The 17,843-nt window shown below is 59.6% G+C and overlaps 1 protein-coding gene across 1 annotated transcript in view; it reads left to right on the top strand.

Moving 5' to 3' along the window:
• The first annotated feature begins 2,565 nt into the window (after positions 1–2,565).
• Positions 2,566–17,843, top strand: part of KLF13 (KLF transcription factor 13) — a 44,120-nt gene continuing 28,842 nt past the window's right edge. The window contains exon 1 of the mRNA XM_019753212.3: positions 2,566–3,646. Within this exon, the coding sequence (XP_019608771.1) occupies positions 3,067–3,646 (580 nt within the window). The 5' untranslated portion in view covers positions 2,566–3,066. The remainder of the gene's footprint in view (positions 3,647–17,843) is intronic.

Below are 17,843 nucleotides of genomic sequence, written 5' to 3'. Positions count from 1 at the left end.
TAGCTTCAAAATTCATGTTGCTGTGAGTTCCTGCCTTGCTCTCCCCGTTCTTGCCAATTTCTGCCTTACAACAAACTTTTGTTTCTGGAGGCTCCAGAAGTTAAGTCAACACATGCTATCACTCCACCCCCTTCCCCAGAAGCCTCAGCCACCTTCAGCCGAGCCTGTTCCTCCCCAGCCCATCTCCAACCACCTGCTCTCATCTGATCTTCCCCACCCTGCTTTTGTTTATTTTGTTCCTTTCATCTGGCACTTAGTTCCCACCCGCCCTCCTACCTCTACATAAGCCACCTCTGTCAAAATCCTATTTAGGAAGGAAAACATGGGTCAGGGGCTAATTGGAGAGGTTTTCTAGGGAAGAGGCCTGCATCTGTCTAGAAGATACTTCCACATGGGGTTTGAAATAAAGGCTGCCAGGCCTGAGGCTACCTTTAGTGAACTCCATAGCCATCCCCAAATGCTTGAGAAACCAGCCAGACTGTTTCTGGCTGTGGATGGGGGTAGGGGGTGTATCAGTGTAGAAGACCCTTGGCCCAGGCCTGCCTCCCTTCATCCAGGGCGGGTGTCTTGTCCATGGCTGTCTCCTAATGCTTAGAAAAGGAGCTGCTCATACTCCCAATTGGTCCACCGGAGTGTGTGCCAGCTGGGGTATCCCAGCTGGGGTCATGGAGAAAGGGGAGCCATGTGCAACCAGCAGAATCCCGCTGGTTGGAAAGGGACCAGAAGGGGATGGGTGGCTGGTAAAGCAGCATAGGGCCAGCTCCATCTTTCATGAAATGACTGATTGGGACACGTGGTGGAACTGGAGGAACGTTGTGAATCATTATTTGGTCAGAACACAAATCTCTTAAATGTCATCAACACAGTCTGCCTGGGAGAATGCTTACTCCCTGCCAAGAAGCGACCCTCTTGGAGGCACTTGACCCCTTTGGACCCACCCCAGCGCAGCAGGCTGGGGAGTCCTCCCAGAGGACACTACTAGTTTCATCAGTGACAGGGAACTTTAGGATTTTAGGTACAGGTGCCAGGGTGCTCAAACATCCACTCCGGCTTACATTCACCCTAACATGCAACTCAGAATGCCCCTCTCAGTTCCTCCTTGGTTACCTGAAAAGAAGTTGTTTTTTTAATCCAGCTTCCAAAATTAATTCGGTGAGAAATGGCTGTTCCTGATTCTGTGCGCCCCACCCACCCCTCTCCTTGGGTCCACAGGGGGCGAGTGTCTGGGTTGCCCTCATTCTCGAGGATCTCCCGCAGGGGCGGCTGACACATTCAAATGTCCATTGAGGCAAATGAACCAGGACTGCAGACCCCGGCCTAGTCTCCCTGGGTCAGGGGCAACGGGCGAGGGGCTTGCTGAGCTCGGTTCCGAGGCAAAAGTTATGCACCGGCCAGTCCGCTGATGGCACAGGCCTGGAGGAGAATGGTGGGGGCGGAAGAGGAGTGCGGGCGCCGCTGAGAGTCAAAATCCTGTCAAAAGAGTCAAGGGCAAGTTGGCGGGGCTGGGGCAGGGAGACCGCGAGCTGGGCGCAGCCGAGCATTTCCTTTGGGAGGCCCAGACAGTGGGTGGGTGGGGAGCGGTGGGCGGGGTTTTCGCAGCTGGTGGCGTTTGAAGCCTCCGCGACCGCGGTGGGAGAGGGGCAGCGTAGTGAAGTTGGCAACAGGCCTGGGGTGGGGAGAAGGGGCCCCGCGTTCCCAGAACAGCGCGCCGGCCGCCCCAGCACGTAGTTCACTCCCGCAAGCACAGGAGGGCGGTGGGCACGACACCCACGCTGCCAGGATAACCGCCAGCCCGGGGCCAGTCCGGCTCCGGCCCACTCCAGGTCCCTGACCATCTGGGACCAGTCGGGGGAGCTCCCGCGGCCTCCCGCGGGGGCGGCCCCGCCCCAGTCGTGACCCCGCTCGCGGCCGGGCCGCGCCGAGGCACGAAGCTCAGCGGGGGAAGCTCGTGGAGAGGGCCAGCGGCCTGAGTCTTGGGGCGCGGCCACCCAGGAGCCCGGCTGCGGAGGGTGCGGCGGGAGTTGTTCCGCCCCCAGGAGCGGCCGACAGCCCTGCGCCCAGCCGGAGCGGACACGCCTCCCTCGCCGTGCAAACCTGGCTCTGGAGGGGAAAAGGGAGTGGAGGCGAGCCCCGCCGAAGCGCACCCATCCCCGGCAGCCGTCGCGGGAGGGGCTGGAGGGACAATGGGACTCCCTCCCTAGCGTTCGCCTCCAGCAGGGGCTTAAGGTTGTCACCGTACAAAAGGTCTGGAAGGAAAATACCCCGCGGGTTCCCCGCGGCGAGTGAGGGCGGGCCCCGCCCCACCCCACCGCCTCCGGACGACGTGCGTCAGCGTGCCCGATTCCCGGCTCCAATTTCCGCCCCTCCTCCCGCCGGCCAAGGGGGCACGCCCATTGGAGCGCGCAGGCCCCGAGGCCGGTAGGCCTCTGTTGAGGCCCGGATTGGCCCGCGGCTGCGCACCCACGGACCAATGGCGCCCACCTCTGTCCTCGGTCACGCCCCCTTCCCAGGCGCGGGCGCGCGACCGCTCTATCCTGCCGGTGCGCGCTCCGAGATCCCCGCCCCCTTCGCGCGCGCAGCTCCCCGCGGCCGCCGCCGCCTGTAACCTGCGCCGCCAGGATGTGGCTGGGGGCTGACGTCGGGTCCAGATGTGGCCCCGGCCCCGCCCATCCCCGGGGCCGGGCCGCCCACACCGAGCCGCGGCGCGCACGGCGGCTGTCCTGCCTGCCACAGTGCGCGGCGAGGCTGCGCCGCGACTTGGCGCGGTCGTCCGTAACGTCGCCGCTGGGCATCCTTAGGACAGGCAGTCTCTGAGGCCGCGCGGGGACCCCACTCGTCCGCACCCTTCCATGCACTCACTCTTCAGTGCCTGGCCGGGCGGGCCCCTCGCAGACGCGGAGCAGCGCGGGTGACGGCAGAGGCGGCTGCGCGCCTAGCCCAGCCCGCGGAGAGGGCGCGCCGCGCCCCCGCCCCCCGCCCGCTCTCCGGAGGCCGTGGGTGCGGATGCGCGGCTGACGACTCGCAGCGACCAGCAGTGCCGCCGGCCCGCCGGCCGGAGCCCGCAGCATGGCAGCCGCCGCCTATGTGGACCAATTCGCCGCCGAGTGCCTCGTGTCCATGTCGAGCCGCGCGGTCGTGCACGGGCCGCGGGAGGGGCCGGAGCCCGGACCCGAGGGCGCGGCCACCGCTGTCGCCGCCACGCTGCCCCGCGTCGAGGAGCGACGCGACGGCAAGGACAGCGCCTCGCTCTTCGTGGTGGCGCGGATCCTAGCGGACCTCAACCAGCAAGCGCCGGCGCCCGCTCCGGCGGAGCGCAGAGAGGGCGCCGCTGCCCGGAAGGCGAGGACCCCCTGCCGCCTGCCGCCCGCGCCGCTCGCCGTCCCCGAGCCCGCCTCCCCCAGCGGCGAAGGCGCGGCTGCTGCGCCCCTTAGCCCCGCGTGGAGCGAGCCTGAGGCGGGGCTGGAGCCCGAGCGGGAGCCGGGGCCCGCGGGGAGCGGCGAGCCCGGCCTCAGACAAAGGGGCCGGCGGGGCCGAAGTCGTGCCGACCTCGAGTCCCCGCAGAGAAAGCACAAGTGCCACTACGCGGGTTGCGAGAAAGTTTACGGGAAATCTTCGCACCTCAAGGCGCACCTGAGAACTCACACAGGTCAGTGGGGCGGCCCGGGTGCCCCGAGCGAGCGGACGGGGGTCAGTGCCAGCCTCCGGGCCACGCCCCCGGAGCCGCCGGCCGGGCGCCAGGGCGATCGGACCGGGAACAGTCGGGGCCTCGCCCCTTCCCGCGCCACTCGGTCCTGCGGTCGGCCCCGCGCGCCGCGGGTCCCGGCGCTCGGAGCTGGCGCCCGCCGGGCGACCGCGCCCCCGCCGGGCACGCCCCCTCCCCGGGCGCGCTCGGGCGGGGCTGCGGGGGCGGATGTCGTCATCTGGGTAGGGGGCGGGAACCCCGCCCAAACGGGGTCGGCACAGGCAGGTGCGGGCGAGCTGGGTGGGGACCGCGGGGGCCGATCGGGGCTTCGGGCGCCGGGGGAAGCGGGGAGCCGCGTGGGAGGGTGCCCTAGCCCCAGCCCCTCCCCCGCCGGCCTGGCGCGCGCACGGGAGGGGCGGGCCGGCCCGGCCCGGGCGCGCGGCGGGCGAAGTTCACGCGGGGACAGGGTTTTCTCCAGCCACTCGGCACATTCTTCGCTCTCCTCTTCCTGTAATTTTTGCAGCGCTCTAAGGTTTAATTTGTCGAAACCAGAGCCAGCGGCGGCGGACGCGGGGGTGGTCCCGGTTCACTGTCCGTGCCTCTTTGTGGGAGTCCCGCCCATCCGGCCGGCGGGGGCGCGCCCGACCCCAGGGGCTCCTTGGTGAGGCCGCGCTTTCTCCTGAAAGGAGTGCCCTGCCGGTTGCCCGTCGGTCTGCGCTGCCCTCTTCCTGTCTCTGCGCTCACCTGCGGGGAGCCGGATACAAGCACGTGGCACGCGCACGGGGGTGGGCGGCCTGAGCAGGCAGTCCGGGGGCAGCGGACCGAACCCCCTCCCCCCGCTCTCAGACCCCAAGGCAGCATTTCCCATCACGCGGACGGGGAGTTAGTAGTTGGTTCTTCTGTGGTGGGTTGTTCTAAACACAAAAGTGGAAACAACATTTTAATAGTGGGCAACCTTAACCCCCCAATTTGCTTTAAAGAATTGTATATTTTCTCTGAGCTCACGCGAACTCTACAGTGGCACGTCACTCATCCACATTTGGGGCAACGCCAAAACCCGTATGCCTATGCCGTTTCCTTGTCACGGAAGATGTAGTCTTCTCATTTGTAAAATAGTTCATAGGTGATTAAAAGACGGACTTAAAAACTGCAGCCTTCAAGACCATAGAGCCGAAAGGCTGGTTTCTCTTGGTAAAATCGGTACTGAGCGTGTCGGAAGGCTGCAGGCGCCAGGACCCGGGATCTCTGAAGAGCCCTCACCTGGGAGGGCTGCCCCCGCATTTCTGATCCCACGCTGTAGCCGCGGCAAACCGCGTGGCAGGTGGAAGGGTGTCAGTTGAAGGGAAGACCATTTTTCTAGGCATTCTGAGTCAGAATTAAAGGTGTGTGGACCCAGATGGGGGGTGGGGTTAGTGTAGGGGTGTTAGTGTTGGTTCAGCTTGGGAAAGTCACTGCAAGGGTGGGTGTGGCCGTGGCAGGGGCCAAGCTGGGTTCCGAGCCAGGTGGACCCTGAGGACCGGCGCGGGGACAGCGCTTGGGACATGGCTGGGGTTGAGGACAGCCTTCGTGGGGCGAGGCCGGTACAGGGCGGGGAACTTAATGACTGGAAAATCTTTCAGCAGCCAGTTTCATTGTGGCCTCCCACCCCGCAGCGCCGGGTGGCGGGGTTCGCAAATTGCAGAGGGGCTGGCCGAGAGGCGGGGCTGGCCGTCGTGGGCGTGGCCGGCTTCGGTCCCGGGATGGCTTCTGGGTTGGCTCGACCCCGCCCCTTCCAGGCTGTCTCGGCCCTGAGCGGGCCCTTTGGCTAGAGGATTGGGGCAGGGGCGCTGGGGAGCCAGATTCCCTGGGGGTGCCTGGACATCCAAGGTGGGCAGAAGAGGATGGAACCAACACACTGCCTGCGGTGTGCAACGCCTGTCATTAGTGCAGGGAGCCGGCCCCGCCCTCCATGTTTGCAGAAACTCCAGGCCCCACCTCCAGGGAAGATGCGGACCTCCAAGTCAGGAGTGCACAGGTTCCTTTGGAGCCCTTGGAAATGCAGATTTCCGGTACTAAATGCTGACTTTCAGCCGAACGCTGCAGTTTAAGTGGTGCCCCAAGTGAACCTGATTTGGAACCAAGAGGCTGCCTCTTGCCGAGGCCACCTCCACAAATGGAAGCCCATTTCTAGCCCGAGCCCTAGTGTGCAGACCATAAGTAACTGGTCTTCATGTTGGAGACAGAAGCAGCCCACGGAGGGGAGAGGCCAGGCAGGCTGGCTGCAGGGGGCGGGGGACCGAGAGGCCAAGCTACCCGGGGAACCTGAGCAACAGACCCTGACTCTGCGGTGGGTGTGGTTTGGTTTGTGGGCTCCCAAGTAGTGTTGGGGGCACGGTCTCTATAGATGGTGGTTTAGGTCATGCCAGGCCTTTTACTCCACTAAGGACCCACACCTCCCATAGCAATTTCACGGCACAGGTGAATATCCAAACCACTTGAGCCAAGAAGCCAGTTGGCAGTTTGCTCCGTGTAGCTCTGTGATCAGGGACAGGTTTGCAGACCTCCCTGCCGCTCGCTGATGTCTCCCCTGACCTGGAAGGTCCAAAGGAAACGAGGTTGTGTGTGTGCAAACCCTTTGGGGAGTGCAAGGGTCAGCTGACTGGGGGGAGCTGGCGTCTGGCGCTGCTCTGATCCCTCACCCCCATGCCTGACCAACGCATGCAAAGAGCTGCCTGTCCCAGTCAGCTGGGTGGCAGTGTGGTACCCTACTGCCATCCCCCAGTGGTCGTCCTGGGGACTGATTACTCTGTCACATTTAGGGAATTGTTGGTGTTATAGCAAATGTGATAAAACAAAACAAGGAATCAGATGTCTTTGTAACTGTCTGATTGATCAGAACTTCCCAGCCCAGACTTTGGGGAGTTTGCTAAGACTGGCTTTGGGGAGTAGCAAGATGGGGAGCAGATTTTCTTGGAGGCTGAAGGTCTTTGATGTGAAAATGCGAGGACTTGGGGAAGGAAAGGCCCTTGGCCTGCTGGGAGGGCACACCTGCCTCCTGAACCCCCCCAGGTCCCACATCTGGAGGTTCCTGCTTGTAGTGCAGAGTGGTGGGGCTTGCAGGGCCCCCAGCAGAATGGCCAGTCAGGCCTCCGGGCAGAGATACCCTGAATACATTTCTACCTATTTGTCCCCACAAAGAATTGTTCTCAGAACTCCTCTGTGCCCTGTTTTCTCTCCGGCGCCAGGTCTTGCATGCTGCCCATCTTGGCAGCTCTGGGGGGCTGGCCAGAAAGGTGGGCACTGTGCCATGCACGGCCCCTCCCCTGCAGACCCCCAGAGCTGTTCCTGGTCAGCTGCCCTGTTGGGGTGGGTGGGGGCGGGAAACAGTAAGATTGCATTCTGTCAGCCGTTTCCCGTGAGAGTTTGGGCTGATTAGTCTGACATTTATGTTTACCTACTGGCCCTACTGGGGCAGGGTATTTAGGCCCCCGCCCCCAACACAAACTGGACATTTCCAGGCACAGTGCTGGAAGGACCCCTAGCAGGTGCTCCTGGCTCAGTGGCCTTGGGAAGACAGCTGTCAGAGTGCAGGGGGAGGGCCGGGACCTCCTCCCAGGGCAAAGCCAGGCTGGCCAAGGGCCTGCACTGTGTCTGGGGCACGTGTAGGCCAGCAGCCCCCACCCCTGCTCCCACACAGCCCCAGGCTGCCCGTGGGCCTCCTTGTGAAACTCTTCAAACTGCAGAAATGTGGAGACAGAGCATGAAGGCTTCCCCTCCCCCAGCTAACCACTTTTATCCTGTGTGGGTGTGACTTTCTAGACCCTTCAGTGGGTTAGCGAGCATGTCTGCACACAGGCATTTAGAAAACACCTGTGCAGGACCCTGGCAGACGCGTTACCTCTGGCTGCAGTCCTATGCGTTTGCGTAACGCGGTGTCTCCGTTCTTCCTGCTGCCCCGTGCGCGCTCCAAGGTGCTCGTGCAACTGTACCATCCATAACCGTTTGGCCTGTCACCTGCTGGAAGGACAGCCACCTTGCCCTTGTCTTAAAAGCCACTGGATCCTTTGTCGCAGTGCAGAGCAGCTGTCGTTTCTGTAGGATTGAGACCGGGCGGTGTTGACAGTAGTGTAGCATTTAAGTGCCTTAAAAGACACAGTATGTTTTTAAAGGAAGTGGACCTTCTTGGTCTCCCCACTGCTGAGGTTCCTGCTGTGTTGCTCCCCTACCTTTTTTTTTTTTTTAAACTTCTCCCAGTTCTCCTTTTGCATGTGTGAGAGCATCGTATGAGAACATTTAAAATACCACCGACAAAACCACTCTCTCACGCCTCCTGACCTGCTCTCCTGCCAGCTTTTGTTGGCTTACCTGCGCCCCGCCACCACACCCGGTGCCTTCTCTGCAGCCCTTTTGGGGGCCATGTTTCATCCCCAGTTGCCCCAAGGCTTGCTTTTTGTTACAACTCACTTCCTAACAGTGAACTTGAGGTAGCAGGGCACTATTCAAATATGTCCAATTTATGCTTTAAGAAGGCAGTTAAAATAGTTTTTAAAATAAAAACTCCTAGAATCAAACACTCAGCTCTTACAGTCGTATCTAATACTTTCACATTGCGTGCCCGGGGCCAGGCATTGTTCTGTTTGTATAGTTTATAGGAAGAGTTTTGTCTTCACAAGAACTCTATGAAATAGACACCACTTCTAATTGCTAGTTTTCAATTAAGGACAGTGAGGCTCAGGTGGGTTAAGAAATATGCCCAAGGTCGCACAGCAGATGAGGTGGGAACTGGGGTTTGTGCTGGGGCAGCCATGCTTCTGAGTTGGGATATGCTGACTGCCCTACGGCCGCTCGTGTCATTGACAGGTGAGCAGGACCTCCAGGTTTTAGAAGCCTGCGTGTCCCCAGTACACTGCTTCCTCACAGATTTTATCACAGCTGAGATGTTAAGGGAGTGGTATAGTGAACACTCATGCTTTCCTCCTAGATTTGTCAGTTAATACTTTATCACACACTTTTATCCTTCCCTCCTTCCTTCTTTCTCTCTAAATATTGTTTTTTCCCTTCCCTGCCTCTCCTCTCTCTTTAAATATTATTATCTAAAACAGTATATATTTGGTTTCCCTGATGAGCCCCAAAATGTCCCACATAGGATCCAGTTAATTATACATTGCATTCAGTTATCCTGTCTCTTTAGTTTCCTTTCATCTAGAATAGTCCCTCCGTCTTTGTTACATTGGCATTTTGGAGATCCCGGCTGGTTGTCTTGTAGGACACCGCACAATCTGGATTGGTCTGATTGTTTTTTCATGATTCGATTGAGTTTAAACAGCTTTGGGTCAGAAATACGACAGTTGGTATTGGGCGCTTGCACACAGCACAGCTGGGACACGTGATGTCAGGTTGTACTGTTGCTGGGTCACGTGGTTCAGCCTGGTGTCTGCCAGGTGTCTGCACTATAAAGAGATGCTCGCCACCGGACAGTAAGTCACTTGTGGGTGACGCTCCAGGACTGGCTTTTTGGAGAGCCAGGTGCTGTGCCTGGCACATGCGGCGTCTGTTCTGTAGATGTTCAACTTCCGTCCGGTCCACCTGGCCCATTTCTGCTTCCTCTTTCACCTGTGTCGACTACATGAGTGCTGGGCGGTCCGCGCCCTGCAGCTGGGAGTGTTTTTAAAGTCAGAGGACAGCTCGGCTGAGTCTGAGGTGTTCCCTTCCGCAAACAGACCAGACCCCCTAATTCTCCTTGAGATGAGACTCTTTACGGATGGCCAGCTCAGAGGTGCTTCTGGGCGTGTTCTTCGTCAGGCCACCCAGCCCCTGGCCCTGTGGCCACAGGTGACCAGGCTCCCAGGCCTGGGCGGGGGCATCAGCCACTGACACCCTTAAGGTCCTGGTGGGTCTCTACATGCTTTCCAGAAAAAAGACATGTTGACCTAAGCACACACAACTAAGTGTAGTTTTCTTCCCTTTCACAGCATCAAACGGGATTATTCTCTTGAGAAGTCAACTTTCTGTCGAGATGGGAATAAACTTCTGAGGGTGCTCTCTGGCTTGGCAGTTCGGAAGCAGCTGCTGTGGTGGGACTGGGTGGGGGGGAACGGCGCGACCCCCAGAGTGGGGGCACTGAGCTCTGGATGCCTTGGCCACTGCTCTGGGTCAGTGTGACAGACGCGAACGTTAACTTTCCATGCTGTTGTTTGGGAATTTGTCACTAGGCACTTAGTGTGGGACACAGAAGTCCTCACCCAACCCAAAGCTCTGCCATTTGGTTACACACACACTTGCACACGCATGCACACACACAAACGTGCACACACATAAATGTAGCATCTTGTTGATTGTTGTGACTGAACTGAGACGCCAGCTTGCAGTGTGGTTATGTGGCCCCTGGGTTTCTCAGTCACTTGTTCACTTTTAGGCCTTAGGGTCCCCCTGGCCCCCTGCCCCCAGCAATTGTGGATCCGCTGTGTGCACGTCAGGCTTCTTGGAGGCTCGGGGTTCCTGGGCTGACACTAGGCCTTGGGGAGAGTCTGCTCCCCTGCCTGTCATCCCCTCGCTCCTGTCAGTACCTGGGCTCTGGGTCCCCTCCTGACCCAGGCTGGGGTCAAGGTCATCCCCATTTGCTGCTGAGTGTTGTGTGCATGGCGGGGGGGCAGTCTTTCACTAACATCACTCTGTTAAGTAGAACAGAGGGCACACTTCCACAGGTTTTCATTTTGGGGCGTGTCTGTGTTGGGGGGGGGGGTCTGTTTATTGTTCTCCGTTTTGAAGTTCATCACACAGAAAACACTTGCTAACCAGGAACTTGGCCACACTCCATGGCCATTGGCCAGTCTGTCCCAAGGTGACCTGTTTGAAAACACGCTGCGGCCTGATGCCTCAGACTAAGTGCCTATGCTGTGCCACCGGGGCGTGGCCTGCCTGCATGGGCGGTGACCCACGGTTCTGAGCACGGGGCACAGGCCTGCCTGCATGGGTGGTGACCCACGGTTCTGAGCACGGGGCACAGGCCTGTCTCCTTGGCCCTGGAGCCTGGGGTACATCGTGGAAGAGCTTAGCAAGAAATGGCGCCTGAATTAAAAATCACTCACCAGAGAGTGTGTGTCTCAGTGCCTGTGCTGGGTTCCTGTCTCAGGAGGAGGTGACTGTCACCTGTAAACATGGGCCAGGCAGAAGGGAGCTTGGGCCTGGGAGGGGCGAAGTGGGCTCAGAGGAGCTTAGGGGGCTTCCTGACCCCCACCCGGGGCCACTGACCAGACCTGGAGGGGGTGGGTCAGCAGGATGATGGCTGGGCAGCCTGGCTGGTGGTCCAGGGTCGAGGAAGGGGTTTCCTCACGCCGTTGGATTCAGTGGACCTGAGGCCATTCTCCTCCAGCCTTTTCACTTGTCTCTAACTCTTTTGTTATATAAACGCTCAGTTTAAAAAAAAGGATAAAGAGCTGGGCTTGGGGCTAGTGGGAGAAGTTAAAGTTCATGGCTGATGGAAAATAGACGGTTTTGCAAGGAGGTATTGGGAAAGAGGAAACAGAAAAGGCGAGCTTGAACCTCAGCTCCGCCCTTGTGGAGGGGAGGAGCCGAGGCCCAGGGGCCCGGGCCTGTCCTTGGCACAGAGGGATGTTTTTCCTGGGCCGTTGGCTGGGCGACATGCTGGAAACCATGTCTGGGATCGGAGGGAGGGTCTGGGAGCTGGGGGTTGGCACCATGGGTGCACCCCGGCATCCTAGCAATAACAAACCCTATCACGAAGGAGGGATGATACATGCGAATTAATTACAGAGTTGCCACTGATGCTAATTTGAGCTGCGTAACAAGTGACGGAAAGTCTGGTTACTTAGCAGGCTCTGTGCTCCAGCCATCTGCTTCCCTGACTCACTGCCCACTGTCCTCATTCCCCCAGCCGGCCATGGTGGCTTCCTGGTCCCCAGCCCAAGTCCCCTCCCACCCGGCATGCCAATGCCCCGTGGCAGGGTGAGCAGGGGCTGAGACTGTGTAGACGCCACCCACACGGCCCCTGTGGATGTGCTGTGGCCCCGTCACCAAGGTCTCGCCCACTTCCTGTGGCGGCCCCCACTGTGGGAGGGTTTCCCTGTGCTTGTTCATCCGTTGCCATGGGTGGCGTGGTGGGCGGGGAGGCCCCTCAGGGCAGCACGAGAGGATCCCATGGGACACTGGCTCCTTGCAGCCCTGCATGCCAGCATTTTAGGACTTTTCCAGAGTGCCCCTTTTTGTCTGTTTGCGTGGCAAATCCTGTTTTCTAAAATGGCTGTCGCTGGCCTTGGGCAGCAGGGGATTCTCTGGGAGGGTCTGAGGGGCTTCGCAGGCCGCCATCTTGCCCGCGAGCAGTGTTAGCTGTGTATGCCCTGTGCCCCGTCACAGGTGTCCCACTGCTGTGTGGGGAGCACAGTGAGTGTCAGGCCTTGGGGTCTGGCCTGGAAATTCAGCCTTGGGTTCTCGGGTTCTGATCTGAAGCTGCGCTTCCCTAATAACGAACGGGCTGGGCTTTTTAGGGTACGTTCTCCTCGGACACATGCGTCATTCTTAAGTTCCCTGACTTCAGCCTTTGAAAGACGGCAGCCGTCCCCTGATCTTGCTCCTCTCCCAGAACTCTGAGCCGAGCATGCACACCCCTTCCAGGAACGTCCTGTTGCATGTTCAGCACCGGCAGCCTCAGAGGACGGAGATTTATGTGTCCGTGTATTGTCATGTGTAAGCATGTGCGTGCGTGTGCCCAAATAAATGTGTACATGTGTGTGCTGGTAGAAGCGTGAGCATGTGTGTATGTCATGGCTAAGTGTGTGAGGTGTGCGTGCCTGTATACGTGTGTGCGTGTGTCTGTGCACGTGCACGTGGTTAGCCGCCTGCCAAAGCTCAGGACGATTGTTCGTTTGGCAGGCAGCCAGTCACGAGGCATCTGGCCAGGTGGCCAGGCTGTGGCAGGGACGTTTGCTTCTGCACGACCCCGTGGGCGGCGTGGAGGCCGATGGCCTGCCAGACAGAGGAAAGGAGCAGTTCCTGTGCAGGCTGGACTGGCCGTCAGGGAGGAGCGGAGACCCCTGCAGCCACACTCCAGGGTGCATGTTCCTGGTCCCCAGCGGGGCACTTGTCTGGCCGTTCTGCCCTGGACCTGGTCCAGCAGTGTGGTGTGGGGCGGCGGGGGCTGGGTGACTGCCTGGTCAGGGCTGAGGTCTTGGCTGCCAGCTAAGAGTTCAGCCTGGTGCATCCTCACTTCTCCTCCCCCTCCCCCTCTTGCTCCTCCCCCTTCTTCTCCCTCCTCCTCCCCTCCCCCTTCCTCCTCCCCTGCTTCCTCCCCCTGCTCCTCCTCTCCCCGCCTCTCCTTCCTCCCCCTCACTTCTCCTCCTTCCCCTCCTCCCATGTCCTCTCCTTTTCTCCCCTTCCCCACCGCCTCCTCCTCTCCTCTTCTTCCTCTGCCCTCTTCTCACCTCCCCTCCTTCCTCTCCCTCCCCCTTCTCCCTATTTCCTCTTCCTCCCACCGTCCTCTTCCTTGCACCCCGGGATCTAAGCACGGTTTTCATCCTGTCTTCAGGGGTTTCCAGCCCTCAGGACTAGCTGGGGGGGGGGCGTGCTGGGGAGCAGGGCTGTGGGGGTGCAGAGGGCAGTGACCACACCTCTCCTTTGTGCTGTAGCCCTGCCTCAGCCTGGGAGCCCGGTGGGGGTGGCGCTGGCTTCCTCCGGGGACGCCCTGGCAGCCTGGGGCTGGCCTGCGGGTGTGGGGGGAGGCAGGCTGCTGGCTGTTCCTGGTCACTCAGCATCCTCCTACAAGCAGAGGAGAGGTAAACACTGGGTCGCCTTGGCAACCGCCTGAACTGGAGCTCAAAGTGCTTGTGGCGAGAGAAGTTCTGTTGTCTCAAGTTTCTAGGATGAGGCTCTGTTTTCATTTTTTTGTTTGTTTTTTAAATTAGCTGGAGTGACTAAGATACCAAAATGCCTGACCCAGTTCCTGTAATTTCTTAATAAACATTTATAGTCTCTGTAGGAAGAACGTTTCTCGCAGTGATTCATTGACTTTTTCTCTTCAAGTGTGGCGAGGCCCTGGCGAGGCAGGGCAGGGGCTGCACCGGGCCCCCCCGCCGACGGCTGGCACCAGGCGGCAGCACTGGCCAGCGGCCAGGTCCCGAGCGCTGATGTCAACACCATGCCAGGGTCAGCTTGGCTTTGAGGTGAAGATCCATGGAAAACTGCGGGCAGATGCTTCTCTCGTCTCAGGGTGTTGGGATCCCAAAAGTCGTCTGACAGACCCGTAAATCTTTCTGATTCCAGGCAGCGCTGCTCTCCCCATCTGATACCAGATTTCCCTGGGAGGCCACGCTGTGAACTAACTGTAGACCTTGGTGCAAGGTGACGCTTTGGTGTGTGCTGTTAAACTGTAACTGCACACGTAGGTAACGTGGGCTGGAGGTGCCCTCGGCCTCCTGCCTGCCCCTGCCGTCCTGCCAGCCACCTCGGGGACACCTGAGGGGCCTGGCCAGGTGGGGGCCCCGCCAGCCACTTTGCTGCGTGTGTGTATGCATGTGTGCAGTGTGTGTACACGTGTGCATCTGTGTATATACATGTGTGCACGTGTGTGTGTGTTTATCCTGTAGGTTCTCACACAGCACTTGCCCTTCAGGTGAGGCATCCCTGGGCTTCCCTGCTCGGTCCACCTATAAATTACCTGGTTCAGAGTCACCTGCCCCCAACCAGGAAGAGCAGGTGCATATGTGAGAAAGCTGACGTGAAGCCCTTTTGTCATCCATGGAGCTGACCCGGTGACCCTGGCAGGTGGCTGTCCTTTCATTCTCTCTGCAGAGTCACAGCCAGGCCTGTATCAGGGTCCTGGTGTGTGTGCGGGGCCACTCGGGTCCCATCCCTCAACACAGGCAGGGGCCAGGGCTGCCTGTGGCCCTCCCTCCACTGGCGTCCCTGCCACTACCACGCGTGCACCTGCATGGACAGCAGGGCTCATGGGATGGCCCCAGGGGCAGGCCCGCCACCCCAGCACTGAAGGGACGGCCCAGATCCGCTGCATGTATTTTAGGGTGAGTCCCTGGTGTCCCCCACGCCTCCCAGCTTTCCCAGCTTTCCCAGCAAGCACTGGGCCGCCTGCGATGTCGGCTCCAAGCCACCTCCTTGCCGTCCTGTCTCCCTTCAGAAGGGACCCCTTTCAAGGGCGTATGCAGGATTGGATGTTTTTGGGGAAGGATATTTTCGCATAGTGTTGGGGGAAAAACTCAAAGGTATTGAAATGGGGGTGAAGAGTAGGGGAAGTCCCGAGCACTGACGCCGTCGGGGAGCCTGTCAGCTGCCTGGTGCCTGCGTGCCCTGTGCAGTCCTGAGAGCTTGGGCTTTGGACTTGCGTCTCTCGTCCTGCCACGGGGGAGCTCGACTCCACGACTCCACGGTGTTGTGCTTTGGTGACCTGCAGGGGCCTCTCCGTGTGTGGTTGTCATCACAGAAGGCCTTTGTGTCAGATTATGCGTTGTCATTAAACAGAAACAAAAGGGGGTGAGGAGGACCCGCCTCTGAGTGGAGGCAGATTGAGCTCTGGCTTCTCATCTGTGCAGCAGGTCGGGGTGTGCTGACCTCTGAGAGAGGAGAGAGCAAGGCCCCCAGTGTGAGGGGTGTGTGTGTGCGCACGTGATATGTGTATGCGTATGTGTGCACACGTGTTGTATGTGGTGTATGCGTATGTGTGAGTGCACCTGTGTGATGTGTATGTATGGTGTGCGATCTTTGTGTAAATGTGTATGAGGTGTGTGTGTGCAGTGTGTGTTTAACCTGACAGCAGAATGTCACCCACTGTAATACCGCTCACAGGCACCCAGTGAACAGACACTTTTGCTGCCTTCTTCTTTGAAAAGAAACTGACTCCTTAGAACTGTTTTGAAGCAGGTGTCCCTTGTGGCCCAGGGCCCGCCCAGAGCCCCTGTGGCAGGCAGTCTGTGAGGTGAGCCTCCTGGGCAGTGTGGCTCCAGCTGTGTCCCAGGCTCTGCCCAAGTTGAGTCTGAAATGCCCGGGACCTGTGGGGAGGACCAGCTGGAGGAAGGCCTGGTGGCGTGAGGTTCCAGAGGCTTGTTGCTATGGAGACCACTGCCTGTGGCTGGGCTCAGACTGGGTGGGGGGGGCGTCTCAGGTGAGTCTCATTTGTTACCAGCCAGAGCCTCCAGGGACGAGCCAGCTAGCTATACCTGGCCTGTCTCTTTAAAGAGGAGAAGCAGCTGAAAGACCTGGACCCCGGGACCGTTCTGGAAGTACCCACCTCCCTGAGGTGGCCACAGGGGTAGTGCCTCCCCCTCCTCTCCTCTGGTGTCACTAGTCTTCGGCCATCCCAGGGTGACAAGTGGCTGTGCCAGTTCTGCCGGGTGACACCCCCAAATGGAAGGACTTGCTGAGTCCAGGTGTGCTCTGGGTGGGACTTCCAGAAGGCTGCGGTCTGGGAGGAGGGTGCCTACCCCTCAGGGAGGCCCAGGTGCCACGATGGCTTTCCTGCCGGGCCCTCTTCACCTGACACCAACAGAAACCCTGTTTGCAGGGCACCTTGCTCAGCCGACCCTCACGCGCCTCTGTTATTATAGCATCTTGGCCGGGGGCAGCCGGGAACCCCACTCACGACTCCCACTGGCAATTTTTATAATTTCCCGGGGCTTCTGTGGTTTTAGCACGCGTCCCACATCTTGTTTGCACAAGTGATCGCCTCCTTGAGCTTCGGGCCATCTGGATTGCCCCCTTGTCTTCTCTTTTCTGGGGCAGCAGCTCTGCAGACAGGAGTGTGGTGGTGCCCTGAGCTGGCTGGTCAGCTCTCCGGCAGACCGTACCCCATTCCCACTTGCTGTCCCTCTCCGTGTTAGTGTGTTTTGTACCAGCATGTTTCCTGTGTGGGCTGAGATGGAGGTTTTGGGTGAAGAGCTGTGGGCATATGTTCTGAGACAACACCTGGCGCTGGCTGGCCGCCTCTCTGTCCCCTGGCGTCTGGTTGTTCTAGAGGACGTTTGTGACTGTACAGCCCCGTGAGGTGTCCACGTCCTCCCTCGGACTGGCCCCTGTCGCACAGAGGAGGCCGCCAAGGCTTGTGCTGCTTGGGCCGGTCTCCTCCCTTTTCTGCTCCAAGCGACATGGTGTGAGAGGCGCCTGAGCACAGGCTCCCTGGCTCAGCTGTGCTGCTGCGCCCGTCCACTCAACCCAGCCGGGCGGGTGGCGGCCACATTGGGATGTCCTTCAGTCACCCCCCAGCCTCCTCACAAGCAGTGGGGGGTCACCTTCTGGGTGTTCACCTGTGTGGAGAAAGCAGGAGCCCATGGGGTGGCTGGCCTCTGGGGACCAGAGCGGGAAGATGCTTCTGCCAGCAAGTGACCAGCAGGTGACCTGGGTCCTATGGACCCTGGCGGGGCCACGTGCCCACCTGTGCCAGCAGCACTGTTCGTTGGGCCACAGTAACACAAGCTGGGTTTCCTTGTATTAGGGGACGATTTCCAACCACAGGAAATGGCCTGGGAAAGTTTTCTGCTTAGCTGGCTGGCCCCGGGTCCTGGGCGCGCTCCCTGGTTTGGGGTATTTCCACTGTGGGAGATAGAGCCTTGCAAAGGCTGGAGGCAGCCGGCACAAGGACACCGTAGACCACTGGGCACAGAATTGGTGTCTCTTCATTTTCAAATCAGCTGGGGAAGAAGGCGTGAGCGTGTGCCCTCCGTCTTGCTCTGGGATTCCCCCCTCCCGTCATTGTCTTGCTTTCACTGTAATGTGTCTCCTTCAGGGAAATACCTTGCCACCTCCCTCTCCGCCCCCACTTTTCCTCTGGGTGCGCTTTTGCGTAAAGGAGGTTTGGTCCTCTCCTCCCAGGGAGACGGCCACCGAGCAGAGCACGAGGCCGTTTCCTGACCAGTAAATATTAGTTGCAGCACAGATGGCTGGCCTGTGGGATGGCGTTGGCCCTGGGGGACGCTCCCTACTATGGTCTGAATGATTAGTCCCCAGATGGATGTGCTGACGTCCTGCTGCTCCGTGTGAGGCGTTTGGGAGGTGACCAGGTTGCAAGCCCTCCTGGTGGTGGGATTAGCGCGCTTAGGAAAGAGGTGCCAGAGAGCGTCCTCCCCCTTCCTCCATGTGAGGAGAAGCGAGAAGGCTCGGCCATGAAGCAGGAGCCTGCACCAGACCCGGCCATGCTGGTGCCCTGGTCTCGGACTCACAGCCT

This window comes from Rhinolophus sinicus, chromosome 13 (genome assembly GCF_057876585.1).
Source record: "Rhinolophus sinicus isolate RSI-liver-muscle chromosome 13, RSI-T2T, whole genome shotgun sequence".
NCBI lineage: Eukaryota > Metazoa > Chordata > Mammalia > Chiroptera > Rhinolophidae > Rhinolophus > Rhinolophus sinicus.
Note: the sequence above shows the minus strand (reverse complement) of the source record. Positions and strands in the feature narration are given on the sequence as shown.